The 13,499-nt window shown below is 36.6% G+C and overlaps 2 protein-coding genes across 4 annotated transcripts; one reads left to right on the top strand and one right to left on the bottom strand.

Annotated features, from left to right (window-relative positions):
- Positions 1 to 3,056: 3,056 nt before the first annotated feature.
- On the bottom strand, positions 3,057 to 8,485 carry LOC133721470 (serine/threonine protein phosphatase 2A regulatory subunit B''beta-like). Its single transcript, XM_062148092.1, has 13 exons — positions 8,042 to 8,485; positions 7,372 to 7,614; positions 7,122 to 7,227; positions 6,949 to 7,048; positions 6,075 to 6,180; positions 5,839 to 5,929; positions 5,528 to 5,669; positions 5,282 to 5,429; positions 5,064 to 5,173; positions 4,634 to 4,790; positions 4,130 to 4,255; positions 3,860 to 4,011; positions 3,057 to 3,479 (listed from the first exon to the last, which is right to left on the bottom strand). Exons 1-12 carry the CDS (start codon positions 8,189 to 8,191, stop codon positions 3,871 to 3,873), a joined length of 1,620 nt encoding a protein of 539 aa, XP_062004076.1. The 5' UTR covers positions 8,192 to 8,485; the 3' UTR covers positions 3,057 to 3,479; positions 3,860 to 3,870.
- Positions 8,486 to 9,437: 952 nt separating this feature from the next.
- On the top strand, positions 9,438 to 13,184 carry LOC133720991 (uncharacterized). Of its 3 annotated transcripts, none has more exons than XM_062147487.1 (10): positions 9,438 to 9,595; positions 9,900 to 10,262; positions 10,375 to 10,485; positions 10,804 to 10,894; positions 11,329 to 11,397; positions 11,520 to 11,597; positions 11,735 to 11,821; positions 12,338 to 12,388; positions 12,499 to 12,735; positions 12,825 to 13,184. In XM_062147487.1, exons 1-10 carry the CDS (start codon positions 9,444 to 9,446, stop codon positions 12,978 to 12,980), a joined length of 1,395 nt encoding a protein of 464 aa, XP_062003471.1. In that variant the 5' UTR covers positions 9,438 to 9,443; the 3' UTR covers positions 12,981 to 13,184. The 3 variants fall into 3 exon arrangements, with proteins under 3 accessions (XP_062003471.1, XP_062003470.1, XP_062003472.1); XM_062147486.1 differs by having other exon boundaries at positions 11,732 to 11,821; XM_062147488.1 differs by lacking the exon at positions 11,520 to 11,597 and having other exon boundaries at positions 11,732 to 11,821.
- The last annotated feature ends 315 nt before the right edge of the window (positions 13,185 to 13,499 follow it).

Below are 13,499 nucleotides of genomic sequence, written 5' to 3'. Positions count from 1 at the left end.
ATTTCTGTTTTGAGAATAGATGGAATTGAAGATTTGAAGCATAAAAAATTGCATTCATGAGGGAGACACAAGATCTGGAAAACTGGCAAAGAAGAAACAAAAAAGGGGAAGGGAAGAGAGAGCTCAAGAGAGGGTGTCTGATTTGTTTTTTTGCCTCAGAAGGGATTAAAAAAAAAAAAAAAATATTTATGAAAATCAATATATGCCGTTGGATGTTGTTATACACACATGTCGCTTTGTTATCAAAAGATTAGGTAGGTTAGGAGGGGAATAGCTTAGGAGAGGATCCTCTCCCGAAGCGGGCGTATTCCTTGTCTAATAATACAAGTCATTCCACTTAATAAACGTATTAGTTTTGGGTTTTTTGCACCAACAGTGTCTGAAGATTTAGGGGACTGACAATATGATACCCGAACTTACAAAGTTATCAAAGTAATACCCAGACTCAATTTTTCGTATCAACGTGGTACCTACGGTCGATTTCCGTCACGTCGCCGTCAATCTTAACCACGTGTAACGCACGTGAGTCGCAAAATGAGGGTAAAAAAGACTTTTTCACTCCATAAAAAAAAAAAGCAAAAAAAAAAAAAATAATAATAATAATAATAACAAAAACAAAAGAAATTCTTGAACCCATTCATGTTCATCTTCTTAAACCCAGTTGATGCCATCTTTCTCGACATACAATTACATAGAGTTTCGACTTCTGTCATTTGACTCAGACTACTCGCCTCCAAAAACGGATGCTATCTTTCTCTCTCTAGAGCTCGCCCATCAATTGATACGAACTTAAACAACAACACAACAACAAAAAAAAAAAAAATTTGATCAACAGTACAAACTCAAACAACAAAAACAAGTAAATTTGATCAACAGATCTGCTATAATTCCATTAAAGGCTGCCATATCAGCAGATTCTAGATTCCCCATCAAGAGGATGATGAATAAGAGAGAGGTAAAAGTCCTTCGCTCTTCTGGAAATTCCCGGCGGTGGTGTTCAAACGGCGTAGCTTTAAATTTCTAGGTCCGTGGGTGATGGGTGATGGGCGATGTGAAGTCGTCATCGTCGTCAATTGTAATGGCAAGCAGCAGAGATAGAGTGCTGCGAGATCGAGAGCTTCTCATTCTCGTCGCCGACTCTGGCGATGAAGACCTTTCTTCCAAGCCCTCTTCGTCTTCTTCGTCCTCTCACCACCTCACTAGCCGCGAGGTATTGTATTGCTCTCTCTCTATTTTGGATTAGGGTTCTTTGATTGCTTTCTCTTCTGTTTGGTTTTGCTGGAAAAATGTGTGGGAATATTATAGGGGAAGCTAAAGTCTCTTGCTTTAATTGCAAATTTGAGTTTGTAGATTTGTGGGTTGACTTTTGTTAGTACGATTGTAGCTTCTTGTTTGATTTTAAGAACCAGATTTATACATATGGGCCTATAAATTGCTTTGAATTTTCATGAGTTTGATTCAATCCATATGCTCCAGCTAGATTCCAAAGAAGCTCAGATAATTGATTCGACTGGATTTTAGTTTTATGCCTGTGTTTTAGTCTGATTAAGGTGTTTTGCCTGCAGAGAATCATGATAAGAACTTGAATTTTTTTGGTTATTGTATAGAGGGACGATAAGAATGTAGTATTTGGTTTGATCCTTGTTGGATAGTTTAATGAATTGAGGGCAAATCGGACCTTTTGGCCTCATTTAACGAGTCACGTGCGTACCACATGCTGAAATTGACGGAGACGTGACGGAAGTTGACAGCAGGTACGCCGAAGATATGAAAAAATAAGTCTGGGTATCACTTTGATAACTTTGTAAGTTCGGGTATCATATTGTCAGTCCCCCAAGTCTCCAGACACTGTTGGTGCAAAAAACCCATTATTTTTCCTTCATTTATAGGTAAAAAAATTTGATTTATTGTATAATGATGTATTGATGTTTGATTCATGATTGACTTGCCAAATAGAAAAAAGAAAAAGATTCAGAATTGCAAGGAAGGGTAGTTAGGGTAATTTGTAAAAATAAAATTGAATTAAAATAATAGAAAAATAGAGGGGTGTGTGAATAGAGAAATTGGATGTGTAAATAGCACCACCCTTTATAAATACTAAAATTAACTAAATGAAATTCCATTTCCAATATAAAAAAAAATCAGAAATGGAATAAAGCAAAATACTATAACAAGATGCAAAGCCTCATCGAAATTAAAAGGTAACAGGTAAAATGACCACCTAGGAGAGATGAGTCATCTACCAAGAGATCGAAAGCGACCGAGGGTGTTAAAAACTCGAATAACCGCAATTGGACTCTTAAGAACAAATCCCATGAACATGGGTCACAAATCTAATAGCAACAATAGACTGAAGCATAAGTCCCAATACATAACCTAAATCCTCTGTCATATCCATGACCGATCCGGGTCCCATATCCGGATATAAAAACCAGCCCAACCTGAACCGAATTGGATAGTCCAATCTTTTTAAAAAATTTGGAGTCGAGTCCGACTAGGGCGGTCTGTTTGCCACCACGGAGGCGCCCGCCCAGCTTATTGGAAAAAAACCCTGCCCGGCCTGACTTAAGGCCCGTTGGACGTAAGGCAGGAATGAGGAGAGAGTGGCGTAATCACATTAATTTCTTAATGAAAATTCCAAATTTTGTTTATTGTATTTTTTCCTTTTCTTTCTTTTTTTTATAAAGAAAATTAACACAATTAAATACTAAAACTTCAATTACATAACCGATCCATTTTGGTCGATAATAATTGCACTTCTAACTGCAGGAGGAAAGTTTACCTCCCAAAGTTCACCGTCCGGTTTTGAACGTCCCATGTTCGTCAAAGCATCCGTAAAAAAAAGTATTTTCTTCAAAAAAAAAAAAATCAACAATCATTTCAAAATTTTATCTTAATGTTATGCATTTTCCATTTTGTTAGAAATTTTAAACATCATAGTTTAAACTACTTTGCACTCGAACTCATCCTACAGATCAATCATAGTTTAAACTACAGAGTATTTTACATATCATAGTTTAAACTATCAAACTATCAGAGGTATCTGGCAAATAGAGTAAATGAAAAGTATCAAATGAAGTTCAATTAATATCCAATAAAACATTGTTTCATGAAGAAAGTCTAACTCCACTAAACAATTTTACAAATGAAGCATCAAACTTCTGTAAAAATGAAACCACTAAAACAAGTGATAACTTACAAATTTTAGTAAAATTACATAGCAAAAAATAGAAAAATAAATAGAGGCCGAGGTGTTCCTGATTCCGAGCAGACAACTATTTAACTGGTGCTTTCCCATTGTGACTGCTACTTGTTGTATTGCATATGCAAGCCACAAAATTTCCTACTTAAAAGATTCACTTAATGCAAGAGCTCGACCAATGTGCTGATTCCCTTCTATAAAGTTGGTAATGCTCTGAGTAGTCCCTTTTTTTTTTTTTTTTGGATTGCTAATGAATTTGAAATTTCCTAGTCTATTCCTGCAAAGACAAACAAATACTATGTAAAATATCCAAAGGCACTTTGGGGACAAGAAAACTTATGAAACAACAATTCATTTGCACAGGGAAGCAGAACTTGCTCTCCATGGTCATCACACTTCACTGTCTATGTCTTGGTAGCGCAGGTTAATCAGATGTTTGACATCATTCAAACCACATCTCACAATTTCATCACATGTAATTATGCTATGGGGCCTCATATTTGGTGGTACTTTCGACTGTTAGAAGTCTCAGATCCTTTACTGAGGTAGGATAATGCAACCTAGTCAACAGCTAACTTGCACCATGAAATAAAAAGGTAAACGAAAAAAAAAAAAATGACATCGACGTCATTGACTTTAATGTAAACAAGTAGCTACCTGAGCAGAACTTAAAAGGGAGCCTCAAGTGATTCATCCCAAACTTCTGCACTTCCATTGGAAGCATCTTCAACATCTTCTTCCATTGAAAGCCTGATATATTCTCTATGTGCAAACCGATCCCACTCTGTCAAGGTTGGATTCTCACGTTCCTGTACACATTGATACCAGCAAAGCTGTCACGAATAATAGCAATGCAATCCACTTCTATAACACCAAATAGAGATCTAGAAATTTCAAATTATAAAATGCTTCACTTGCTTTACATACCTGACGAATGAGAAATGGATCACGAGTTTCAAAGGCCATGAACTTGTTAAGGTTGAAAAGAATATTGAAAACGCTTCCTGAAAGCTTACAACCTTTCAGGTCACGGAGTGTAATATAGCTCTCATTCTGCAAGAACAAACTGCAAGTCAACCACCGAAAGACCATATCTAACTAGTGTTTCAGGAGAAAAATACATGAGAGACTGCCCACAAGTGCATTTTCCTATGCAAGTTTCATGAAGCAGAAATTCCCTATACAACTTTCATGAAACAGAAAACCTCAGAGGACTCCTGTTTCCTTGATGTTGTGTGGCAGCAATGCACCAACACAATCACCAACTAAGAAGGAAGGGAGTTGCTACTAGAAAACAGGAATTGAACAGGCACAAATAGAAAACATATTGGTGCTCAGGCGAGAACCATGAAGCAACTTGTTCATGTACACATCAAATACAGAAGGTAAAAGACCAATTTTTAGATAAGCAGAACAGAGGAAAAGTCAAACCTCTGGGCAAATCATGTCAATAATCTGGCACAATATATCTTCAAAGAGAACAGGTTCTTGGGCCATGCACTCCATTCTATGCAACTGCTCTTCATAAAAGAATTGCAATTCATTCCGTGTCAAAACTCCATTCCCATCCAAGTCTATGCACTTGAACCTAACCAGAAAAATAGTGTCAGAGACTCCAGTTACTACACTGCCAATAACATCAACTCCATAAAGAGATCAAAAGACTTCTAAGTGAATTCATAAAGAACAAATGAAAACAGTGATTACAGAACAACCCCACCCCACAAAAGAAGAAAAAAAGAACTCAGCACCCATGTTACACTTAAATGTATATTGCGGCATTGCCCATGAATTAGGGTTAACTGCAAAGGCATCGTGAAGCAAACAAACTGATGACCAAAGATAAGAGGTACAAGATTACCAGAACTCAAGACTAGGCTCAGAAGATTTGTCCTCCTCTGACAGAATGAAGTAGACAAAATCTTGATACCCCATCTTCCCCTCAACCTTACTAGTGAACTTCCTTGCCACCTGAGGAATTAAATTATTAAATATATAACCTAGACTTGCAGAGCTAGATTGATAGAGAAATTTTATTCAAAGAGAAATTGTTCTTGTCTAAAACTTTACGACACAAACCTGAGAAAATATTCTATCGACTATCCGATAGGTAAGGGCATGATTACCATATCTGATCAGGTTCTCTTTGTCGATCAAGAAGTCATGATCTGTATCCAGCTCCCAAAACTTACAATATATGACATAAAAATGCTCATAAGAGAAGTACCTGTAACAGTTCATACAAGAAAAAAAAGGAGTTTACATATATTATTATATATAACCACAAGAAACAGTACAAATTATGTCTATATCTGGAATCTCTACCTCAAGACCTTGTTGATGTCCTCTTCTTCATCTGCATGTTGCATTGCATCAATTAAGTTTCCACGTTTCAGCTCCCTGAGGGTAAGATGACCGTTCCCAGATCTATTTATGTAGTAAAAGATTCTGTATATTACAGTTTCAGCTGGTCCATTGCAATAATATCTCAAGTTAAAGTGTGTATCATAATGAAGGAATTGAATCAATGACCAGAGTAAAAATGTGTGTATGAGAGAGAGAGAGAGAGAGAGTAGATCCTTTTAAACTGATATGATGCTATGAAATAGAAGTTGATCAATTGGTTGAGAACAAACCATATCTTTCCTGAAACTCGGGTGTGCTCTGTAAGAACTCCAGTCCTGGATGAGTTGCCAAAAGTTCTCGAAGGACGGGTTTAAAGTCCTCCTGTTATCAAAAAAGAGTACAAATTAGACAGTAGTTCATGCAATGTCAACAACAATAATGATATCATATGAATAAAGGTGGCAGACTGCACACAGATTTGTAATGAAAAGATGAAAGGAGAAGAAATATAAAACAAAGAAAATACCTGAGTTAGGTATTTGAGATCTGGTTGCTTTAAGATGGAATATATTTGAGTAGCTACATCCATCGTCAACATGTTGCCATTCACCCAATAATCAACAAATAAATCCCTGAAAGCAATTTATTTGACAGTAAGAGTGATTTGCAAAGCATACAATATCCAAACTTCAACACCACGAGAAACGTAAAGTAGAATATGGTCCCACTATGAAACTTGGGTTAAAATCTTGTCCTCAGTAAAGAGAGAGTGCCTCATTTATTTATTTGAAAGTAAGAGAATGATTTGCAAAGGATACAATATCCAAACTTCAACACCACGAGAAACGTAAAGTACAATATGGTCCCACTATGAAACTTGGGTTAAAATCTTGTCCTCAGTAAAGAATGAATGGCATAATTGAGAAAATAAATAAATGAGGCACTCTCTCTTTTATTAATAATCACTGAAAGAAAATAGATGACTAGAGAATGGTCCACAGCCAAACATTTCATTCCCCCACTTAATCATATTAGTTAAGAGGTAAAAGAACCAAATGACACCAAAATCATCTCAAACAAAATACTAGATTTAATCAATTTTACAACAACATGGATAAATCTACTTGAGTCGTTTCTCCCCAATCAACTTCACTGAGGAGACTGTCTACACACTTGAGATATGAAGAAAAATGGGGTTGGTTATCAAGACTTGAGACCTCTCAAGTCTTTCCTAAGTTGCAAAGGTAGTCTATTGAAACAGAGCAATCAAAGTGGCAACAATAGAGAAATTAGGAAAATGGTTATGGCACAGATGATAAAAACCCAGTAAGAACAGATGTTGGGGATGGGGGAGGCACGCCTTGAAACTACTAACATCAATGAGGAAAAGTGAATAATACCTTGTTATAAATCCAGTGCTATTAACATCAATCTTTCTGAATAATGATGTAGAGAAGAATGAAGGGAGCTTGCAGATGTCCTTAGCAACTGACTTGAAGTCTGATATACCAGAGAGGCAGTTAAAGCTCAGTTCTAGCAATACTACGCAAAGCATATCGTAAGTATATCTCACCATGCATCTGGAGCCCATCCGCATGGCCATAGAAAAGCTGATCAATTCTCAGTAAACATTGTTCTTTTATTTCACTTGGAGGTGGACGACCATTTAGAAAATAAAACTGCAAGTGGTACAAGAACCATGTCAAAAGTAACATTTTTCCTTAAAAAACCTTTCAATCAGGTAAAGCTCAGATGAAGTGCACAATGCTTGAAACAGAAATAGCAACATCACACATTGCAGAAAGTTTCAAGACCCGTCATACCTGAGGTATCAACTCTTTAACGGGCTCACTAACTACTTTCAGGGGAGAACCTAAATGAGAAGGGCCAACCCTCTGTTTCATTATGCGTGGGGAGCCAGATGAACTTCTTGGTGACAGTGGAGGTGCACTGCCTGCTGGAAACATGGAAGGCAAAGCATTGTTGGCAGTGCCATGCGGACTAGAAGAGTTTCCTTGGACATTCAAGGGTCCCCCTGCCTTTGCTTCATTGATCAATTGTGTCACCTGGACCCATACAGTCACAAAACATGAAATCAATCAGCAATTCAGCATACACCACACGTTATAAGCAAATACTTGGTATAAACTTCCCTACCATGTCTATCCTAATTATATCGAAAATAAATTATAACTCAACAACTGATTTTACAACATTCATAACAAATTAACAACATTCTAATTAACAAAATTGCATCTTTTTTCAGGTAAACACAGTTTCGGAACAAATCCAATATAAGCTAATAATGAATTTTACCAGCATTATTTATTATCCGTCACACTATTCAAAATTGCATGCATTCAAAGCCCAAAATTGCCTAATTCCAATCGCAAAACTAAGCTCCGAAACTCAGCTATCAAACCAATGCTCCCCACGGATTAGATGCATAATATTATCCAATACATTAAACATTTTCAACTATTACACTACTACCAGGCGATTAGTATCCGGAAGCGAGAGCCACTGCTCGAAGAGCGACTCGACGAAGCTGGGATTGGCTTTCAAGGCGAGCGGGGAGACCTCATTGAGCTGCAGCAACTCGGCGTCGAACGCCGCCACATCGGCCACGATTTCCATACTCATCGGAAAAACACATATACAGATCAAACCGAACCCTAGATTCGCAATTCAACCCCTCCGAAAACAGCTTCGATTTTTTATACAACAATTATATAAATTTCAATGCGGTTTGTGCTGGATTTGAAGTGGAAGACGAAACCAGATCTTCGAGGAATTGCAGTGAGAAAAAATGGGCGAGAGAGAGAGAGAGAGAGAATTTTCTTCAGCGATCGATGCACTTTTAGCTCAAGAAGAAAGAGAGAGAGAGAGAGACCCTTGTATTTCAGCTCAATTTTTTTTTGTTGAAATTAAGAAAGTCGGAGAAGAAAGAACAAAAAAAAAACGGGTACGTGTTCGTAATTTTAAGGCTGAAAGACGTATTCAGGTGAGGTAGGTCTCATTATATATTTCCTTGCAATCTATCTTATCTGAGAGCAAGCTCTCTCTTAGTAATTTACCGTATTATACATGAACAAAAATACGTACTGACTTTTTTTTTTTTTTTTTCCAAACTTCCGTATTTTATATTTTTAAAAGGGGACTTGTTAGATTTTCTGTATTTTTGAAGTCAAAAATGTTATACAACATTTTTACAATTTTTTTATATTTCACACATATTAGTGTTCAAAGTAAATGTATTAATAATTTTATTGGTTGACACTATTTTACCGAACTTTTTAACTAACTATTTGATAAAATATCAGAATAATACAAGTATGTATTTTTCACGTACTATATACGTTATTTATTTTACGATCTTAATAGCAAATGAAAGTACACAATCCACTAATGCCAGTTCGGTACGTCTGTGCTTATAAGATAAGCTGGTTTATATTATGATATGAAAATAAGTAGCTGTTAAGAAAAACAGTTGTGTTTGGTAATCTAGATTTCTCAAAACGCTTATAGTACTAAAAATAATTGATAGAGCAGTCTACGCTAACTTGAAACCAAAAGTACCACAATAAAAGATAAGCTGCTTCAATAAGTTAGGTTAAGTGAGATTTAGCTTTTGACTCTAAAATTTTTTTGGCATAAAAGAAAAGCAGCCAGTTTTCAGTTTTTGGTAATGAAATTATGGAAAGGCTCTAAAGTCAAAGAAGAAAAAAAAAATAATAATAATAATAAAGGGATACGTATACGTGTTCGTATTTTTCAGGCTGAAGAAGCGATCAAACGAGGTCGGTATCATTATATTTCCTTGCAACCTATCTTAACACCAAATGATACTGTTCCATTCTAGTTCTATTAACTCAAAATTACCATTTTGTCCCCGATGAGATGGTATAATAAGCCAATTGATTCGCATTCTCTGATTGACTGTGCCTCTTCTTCTCCGGCGATTTTCCGGCGAAAGATGAGCGAAGAAGAAAACGCCGGCGAGCTTCTGAATCAGTTCGAACAGATTTTGGAGTCCGATCCTGCAATGTATGTGACCCATCTTTTTGTATATAGAAAATAGAATCAAAGATTGAAGCTTTTTGCTTCTCTGCTTTTAGATTAGGGTTTATTGATTTTGGGTTGATATGGTAAAAAAGGTTCAAGCTTTGAGCTCATTGTGTACTTAATTACTGTGGGCTACATTGGGTCTATACCAATTGTGCCTCATTGTGGAGGCATTATGATTCTGTGTAGAGTCTATTTTGGAGGGTTGAGGGTTTTTGATTGATGCTTTTGGAGAATGTGGTTATATGCAAGTGGCTTATGGTTTGTGTTTTGCACTTGAACTCAGTGATGAGATTGGATTTGTTCATCCATCCATGTTTGTCAACTTGAATGAAGAGGCATCCTCATCATCTGATGGTATTAGTAATGTGGTGTGCTCAGCAGATGGGAGTGCAGTGTTTTGGAATAGGGATCATAAGTTGGGAATTTCGACGGATGTTCTTATTCCATTATATAAGGAAGCTAAGCGCGCGCTGATGGCAGCAAATCGACAATATAAGGGAGTTAATAGCACATCTGATGTAACTGGGATTGAGAGTTCTGTATGTGACTCATTATCGTTGGGTAACAGTGTTGAAAGTGAAGTCATGAAGCATAGCAGGGCTGTTTTGTTAGTGAGTTCTGATTTTGGCACTGCTTGGCATTCCAGGTATTTCCCCCTTACATTTTTGGTCATAAGTTATACTTTTTAATCTGTTATACTTCCCTACGGATTATGTTAGCACTGGTTGCAAGAGAGTGATATTGTATATGTGACACAGGAAGATGGTGTTGTTAAAGAAGCAAGAGCTCTCAATATTATTGGATGAACTTCTATTCTCAGCGCTTGTTCTTTCATATGCACCTAAATCGGAGCATGCTTGGAGCCACAGGTAACATGTTTGACAACATCTATTTTATATGCAATCAAAACATTCACCAGTATGGGTGGTTATGCATTATTGCTACCGTCAATACAATCACATTATTGACTTGAAGAAGACATGTAAGGCAGATCTTTTATTCTCAACTAGCTGCATTACTTCACAAATACACATCAACACACATGTTTACCAGTATGATATTTATAGTTTCTTATTTGAGAGTGTTCGGATTTGGTGTTAAGCAAGTCCCTTATTATGGTTATGCACTTTTTCTCTTCCATGGGGATTTGCTGTGGTCAAATTTATGAGCATATTAATCATTGGCAGGCGATGGGTCATCAAGTTAATTGCTGGGAAGTGTTCAACTTTGCAAGAGATTGTCACCAAAGAGTCTGAGCTGGTGGAGAAAATAGCTGAGGTTTATATTCAGTTCAGGAATTGCATACTTTTAATTTGCAAAGGTTTATTTAAACTTTGAAGTCAAATTCATTTATCACATATGTTGTTCTTTTTGTTGTTTTCTGTGTTACTCACCTAGAAAAAACAACAGATTTCACACCAATAACTGTAGCAAAGTAGCTAATAATAGATGTGGTTCACTCCTTTGTCCAACATAATGCTCAATTTTTGTGATTTTGATGTTTCCAGTTAAAAGTATCAAAGAGGTCCTTTACATAGAAATACATGTTAAATCTGATACTTAAAATTTGAACCTTTTAGGATTATTGCATTTAAAGATTCCATATGGCACGCTATGCATATACCATGATTTCCTTAGTTATTTTGGGGGGACAAATGAGAAATTTCCTTGTTGCGGTTGTCTTTGTTATAACTCAGATTCTATCTTTACAGAGGTCAAAAATGAATTACCGTGCATGGTATCATCGTTGCTGGTTGGTGACCTACATGACAACAGAGCTGGTTAGACTTATTTCCTCAATCCTCTTGTATCAATGGGGAGTTCTCTGATTACCTTCCAGGACTTTGGATATCCATTTTGAATTTTCCTTTAGTCCTTATGGTCCTTGGTGAATTCCTTGCAGTCTCTACATGAATTAAAGAGATCTAAAAACTGGGCTGGCTTGCATGTTGCTGACCATAGTTGCTTCCATTATCGCAGAGTGGGTCTTTGTATTCATTTCAATATGATATCAAGATTTCCTCGCACCCTGGCAATCATCCAAAAATAGTGTGTAATTATGGCTTCAAGTGTTTTTCTTTTTCCCTCACAATCTGTGTTTCCATGATTTTGCAGCAGCTAATGCTTAGGATTTTAGAGGACAGATGCTGTAAACAAGAAAATGTAGCTTCTAGTTATAGTGTTAAAATAAATCAATTGTGGAAGGTATAGCTCTTCTTCCATCTGCAACAATACTTTATGACATTGTTACTTTCTGCATGCAAAGCCTTTTTTAAATACCTGGCAAATGCTCAAGCCAGTATGCATTTGTTCTATTGCTATCAAGTACTAGTGACCCCATTGGACCTTCAACTTGTCATTACCTGTAAAAGAAATTATGCAACTAAATAAATGGTTCATACTCACTGTCATGAGAACTTCAGTTTTGTTGAACTACCCATGCAACAATCTATCATCTTTTTATACTGTGGCTTAAATTCAACAATTTTAGCTCTAGCTATTCATGGGCATGTTCGGTGTTCTATATGACTATATCTACACCCCTTCCACCTTTCTCTAACAACTCTGAGAGATAGGAGATTACAATTTGAGCAGTAATCGAAAATGACATTACAATGAAAGTATGAAACCCCTAGTGTAGCATAAAGTAGAAAAGTAGTATCAGTTAATCTATGTATTTACCTTTACATTCCCTGCCTAACAATGTGGCCATCATGACAGGAGGAGCTTGAATGGAATGAAACGTTGATAAAGCGCTACATAGGAAGAGAGGTAAATGCCCTTTATAACTGAGGCTCAGTTATTTTTTAAATGAGATCAATGTTTCATTTTCTGCAAGTTGAGCTCTAGTAACTGGCTCTACTGGTTTTCGTTGTAAACAGGCTCTATGGCTTCATCGACGGTTCCTATCCTTATTATGGATAAAACATTTTTTAACTGGTCACACGGGTCTGCCTGGGGATTGGAAGCACAAAACCAGCATGAATAATGACTTTGGTATCTTTGTGGATAATGAGTTGCATCTCCTGCAGTCCTGCTCCATCATTCCAGATGATGATTTTGATGATTACCAAGCACAGGCTACATATTCTACTACTTACATGTTATGGTTAATTAAGGTAGTAATTCTGCAATATATAATAACTTCGAACCAATTTTCGTTGATGAAATTGTCCGGATGCTTATGTTACTCTTAATGCATCATCAGCAAATCCCTGATTCTGGTGGCGTTGAATTTCGGGAGAATCTAAGAACCAGAAACTTGAAAGCCCTGCTGAACAAGGCATGCCCTGAAAGGTCCTCAACTTGGGATTCTATAATGGCCTATGTTGAAACATCCGACCATTATGCAAAAGAGAGTTAGAAACCCCCTCCACCCAGCAACTATGAGTTGACCACATTATCTGTGATGTTCTTATATTGGTTGCAATTACAAATTGCAATAGAGATGTAACATGATTACAGGATTCGTATCTAGCTAGATGTATACACTGACCAAAACTTGATGTATTATATATGATTGATGCAATTTAAGTGCCCCTAGCAAAAGACTACAAATTTACTTTTACTGATTTTGCATTGCATATCGATGTATCACATTTTCAGGAGACTGGAAAAAGTGTTACATTGTGGAATTACAAGAGCAAAGTTGGAAGGGAAATGCTCAGTGCTCTCATATCTTTTGAGCAACTTACTTAACATCTATGTTTTGCCAAGGTTTTGAATTGCTCGGCGCCAACTTTAGCAGTGTCAGATTATTGAGTTCGAAACTTTCTATTTAGGGTACCTGTACTTACGTAGCTTTAGGGTTACTTAGACAATGCTACAATTTTTTCGTGCCGTTCAAGTGTGATAATTGTATCGTTTGCCTACATAAAAGGAG

This window comes from Rosa rugosa, chromosome 7, assembly GCF_958449725.1.
Source record: "Rosa rugosa chromosome 7, drRosRugo1.1, whole genome shotgun sequence".
Lineage (NCBI taxonomy): Eukaryota > Viridiplantae > Streptophyta > Magnoliopsida > Rosales > Rosaceae > Rosa > Rosa rugosa.
This window is presented reverse-complemented; position numbering and strand designations above follow the sequence as displayed.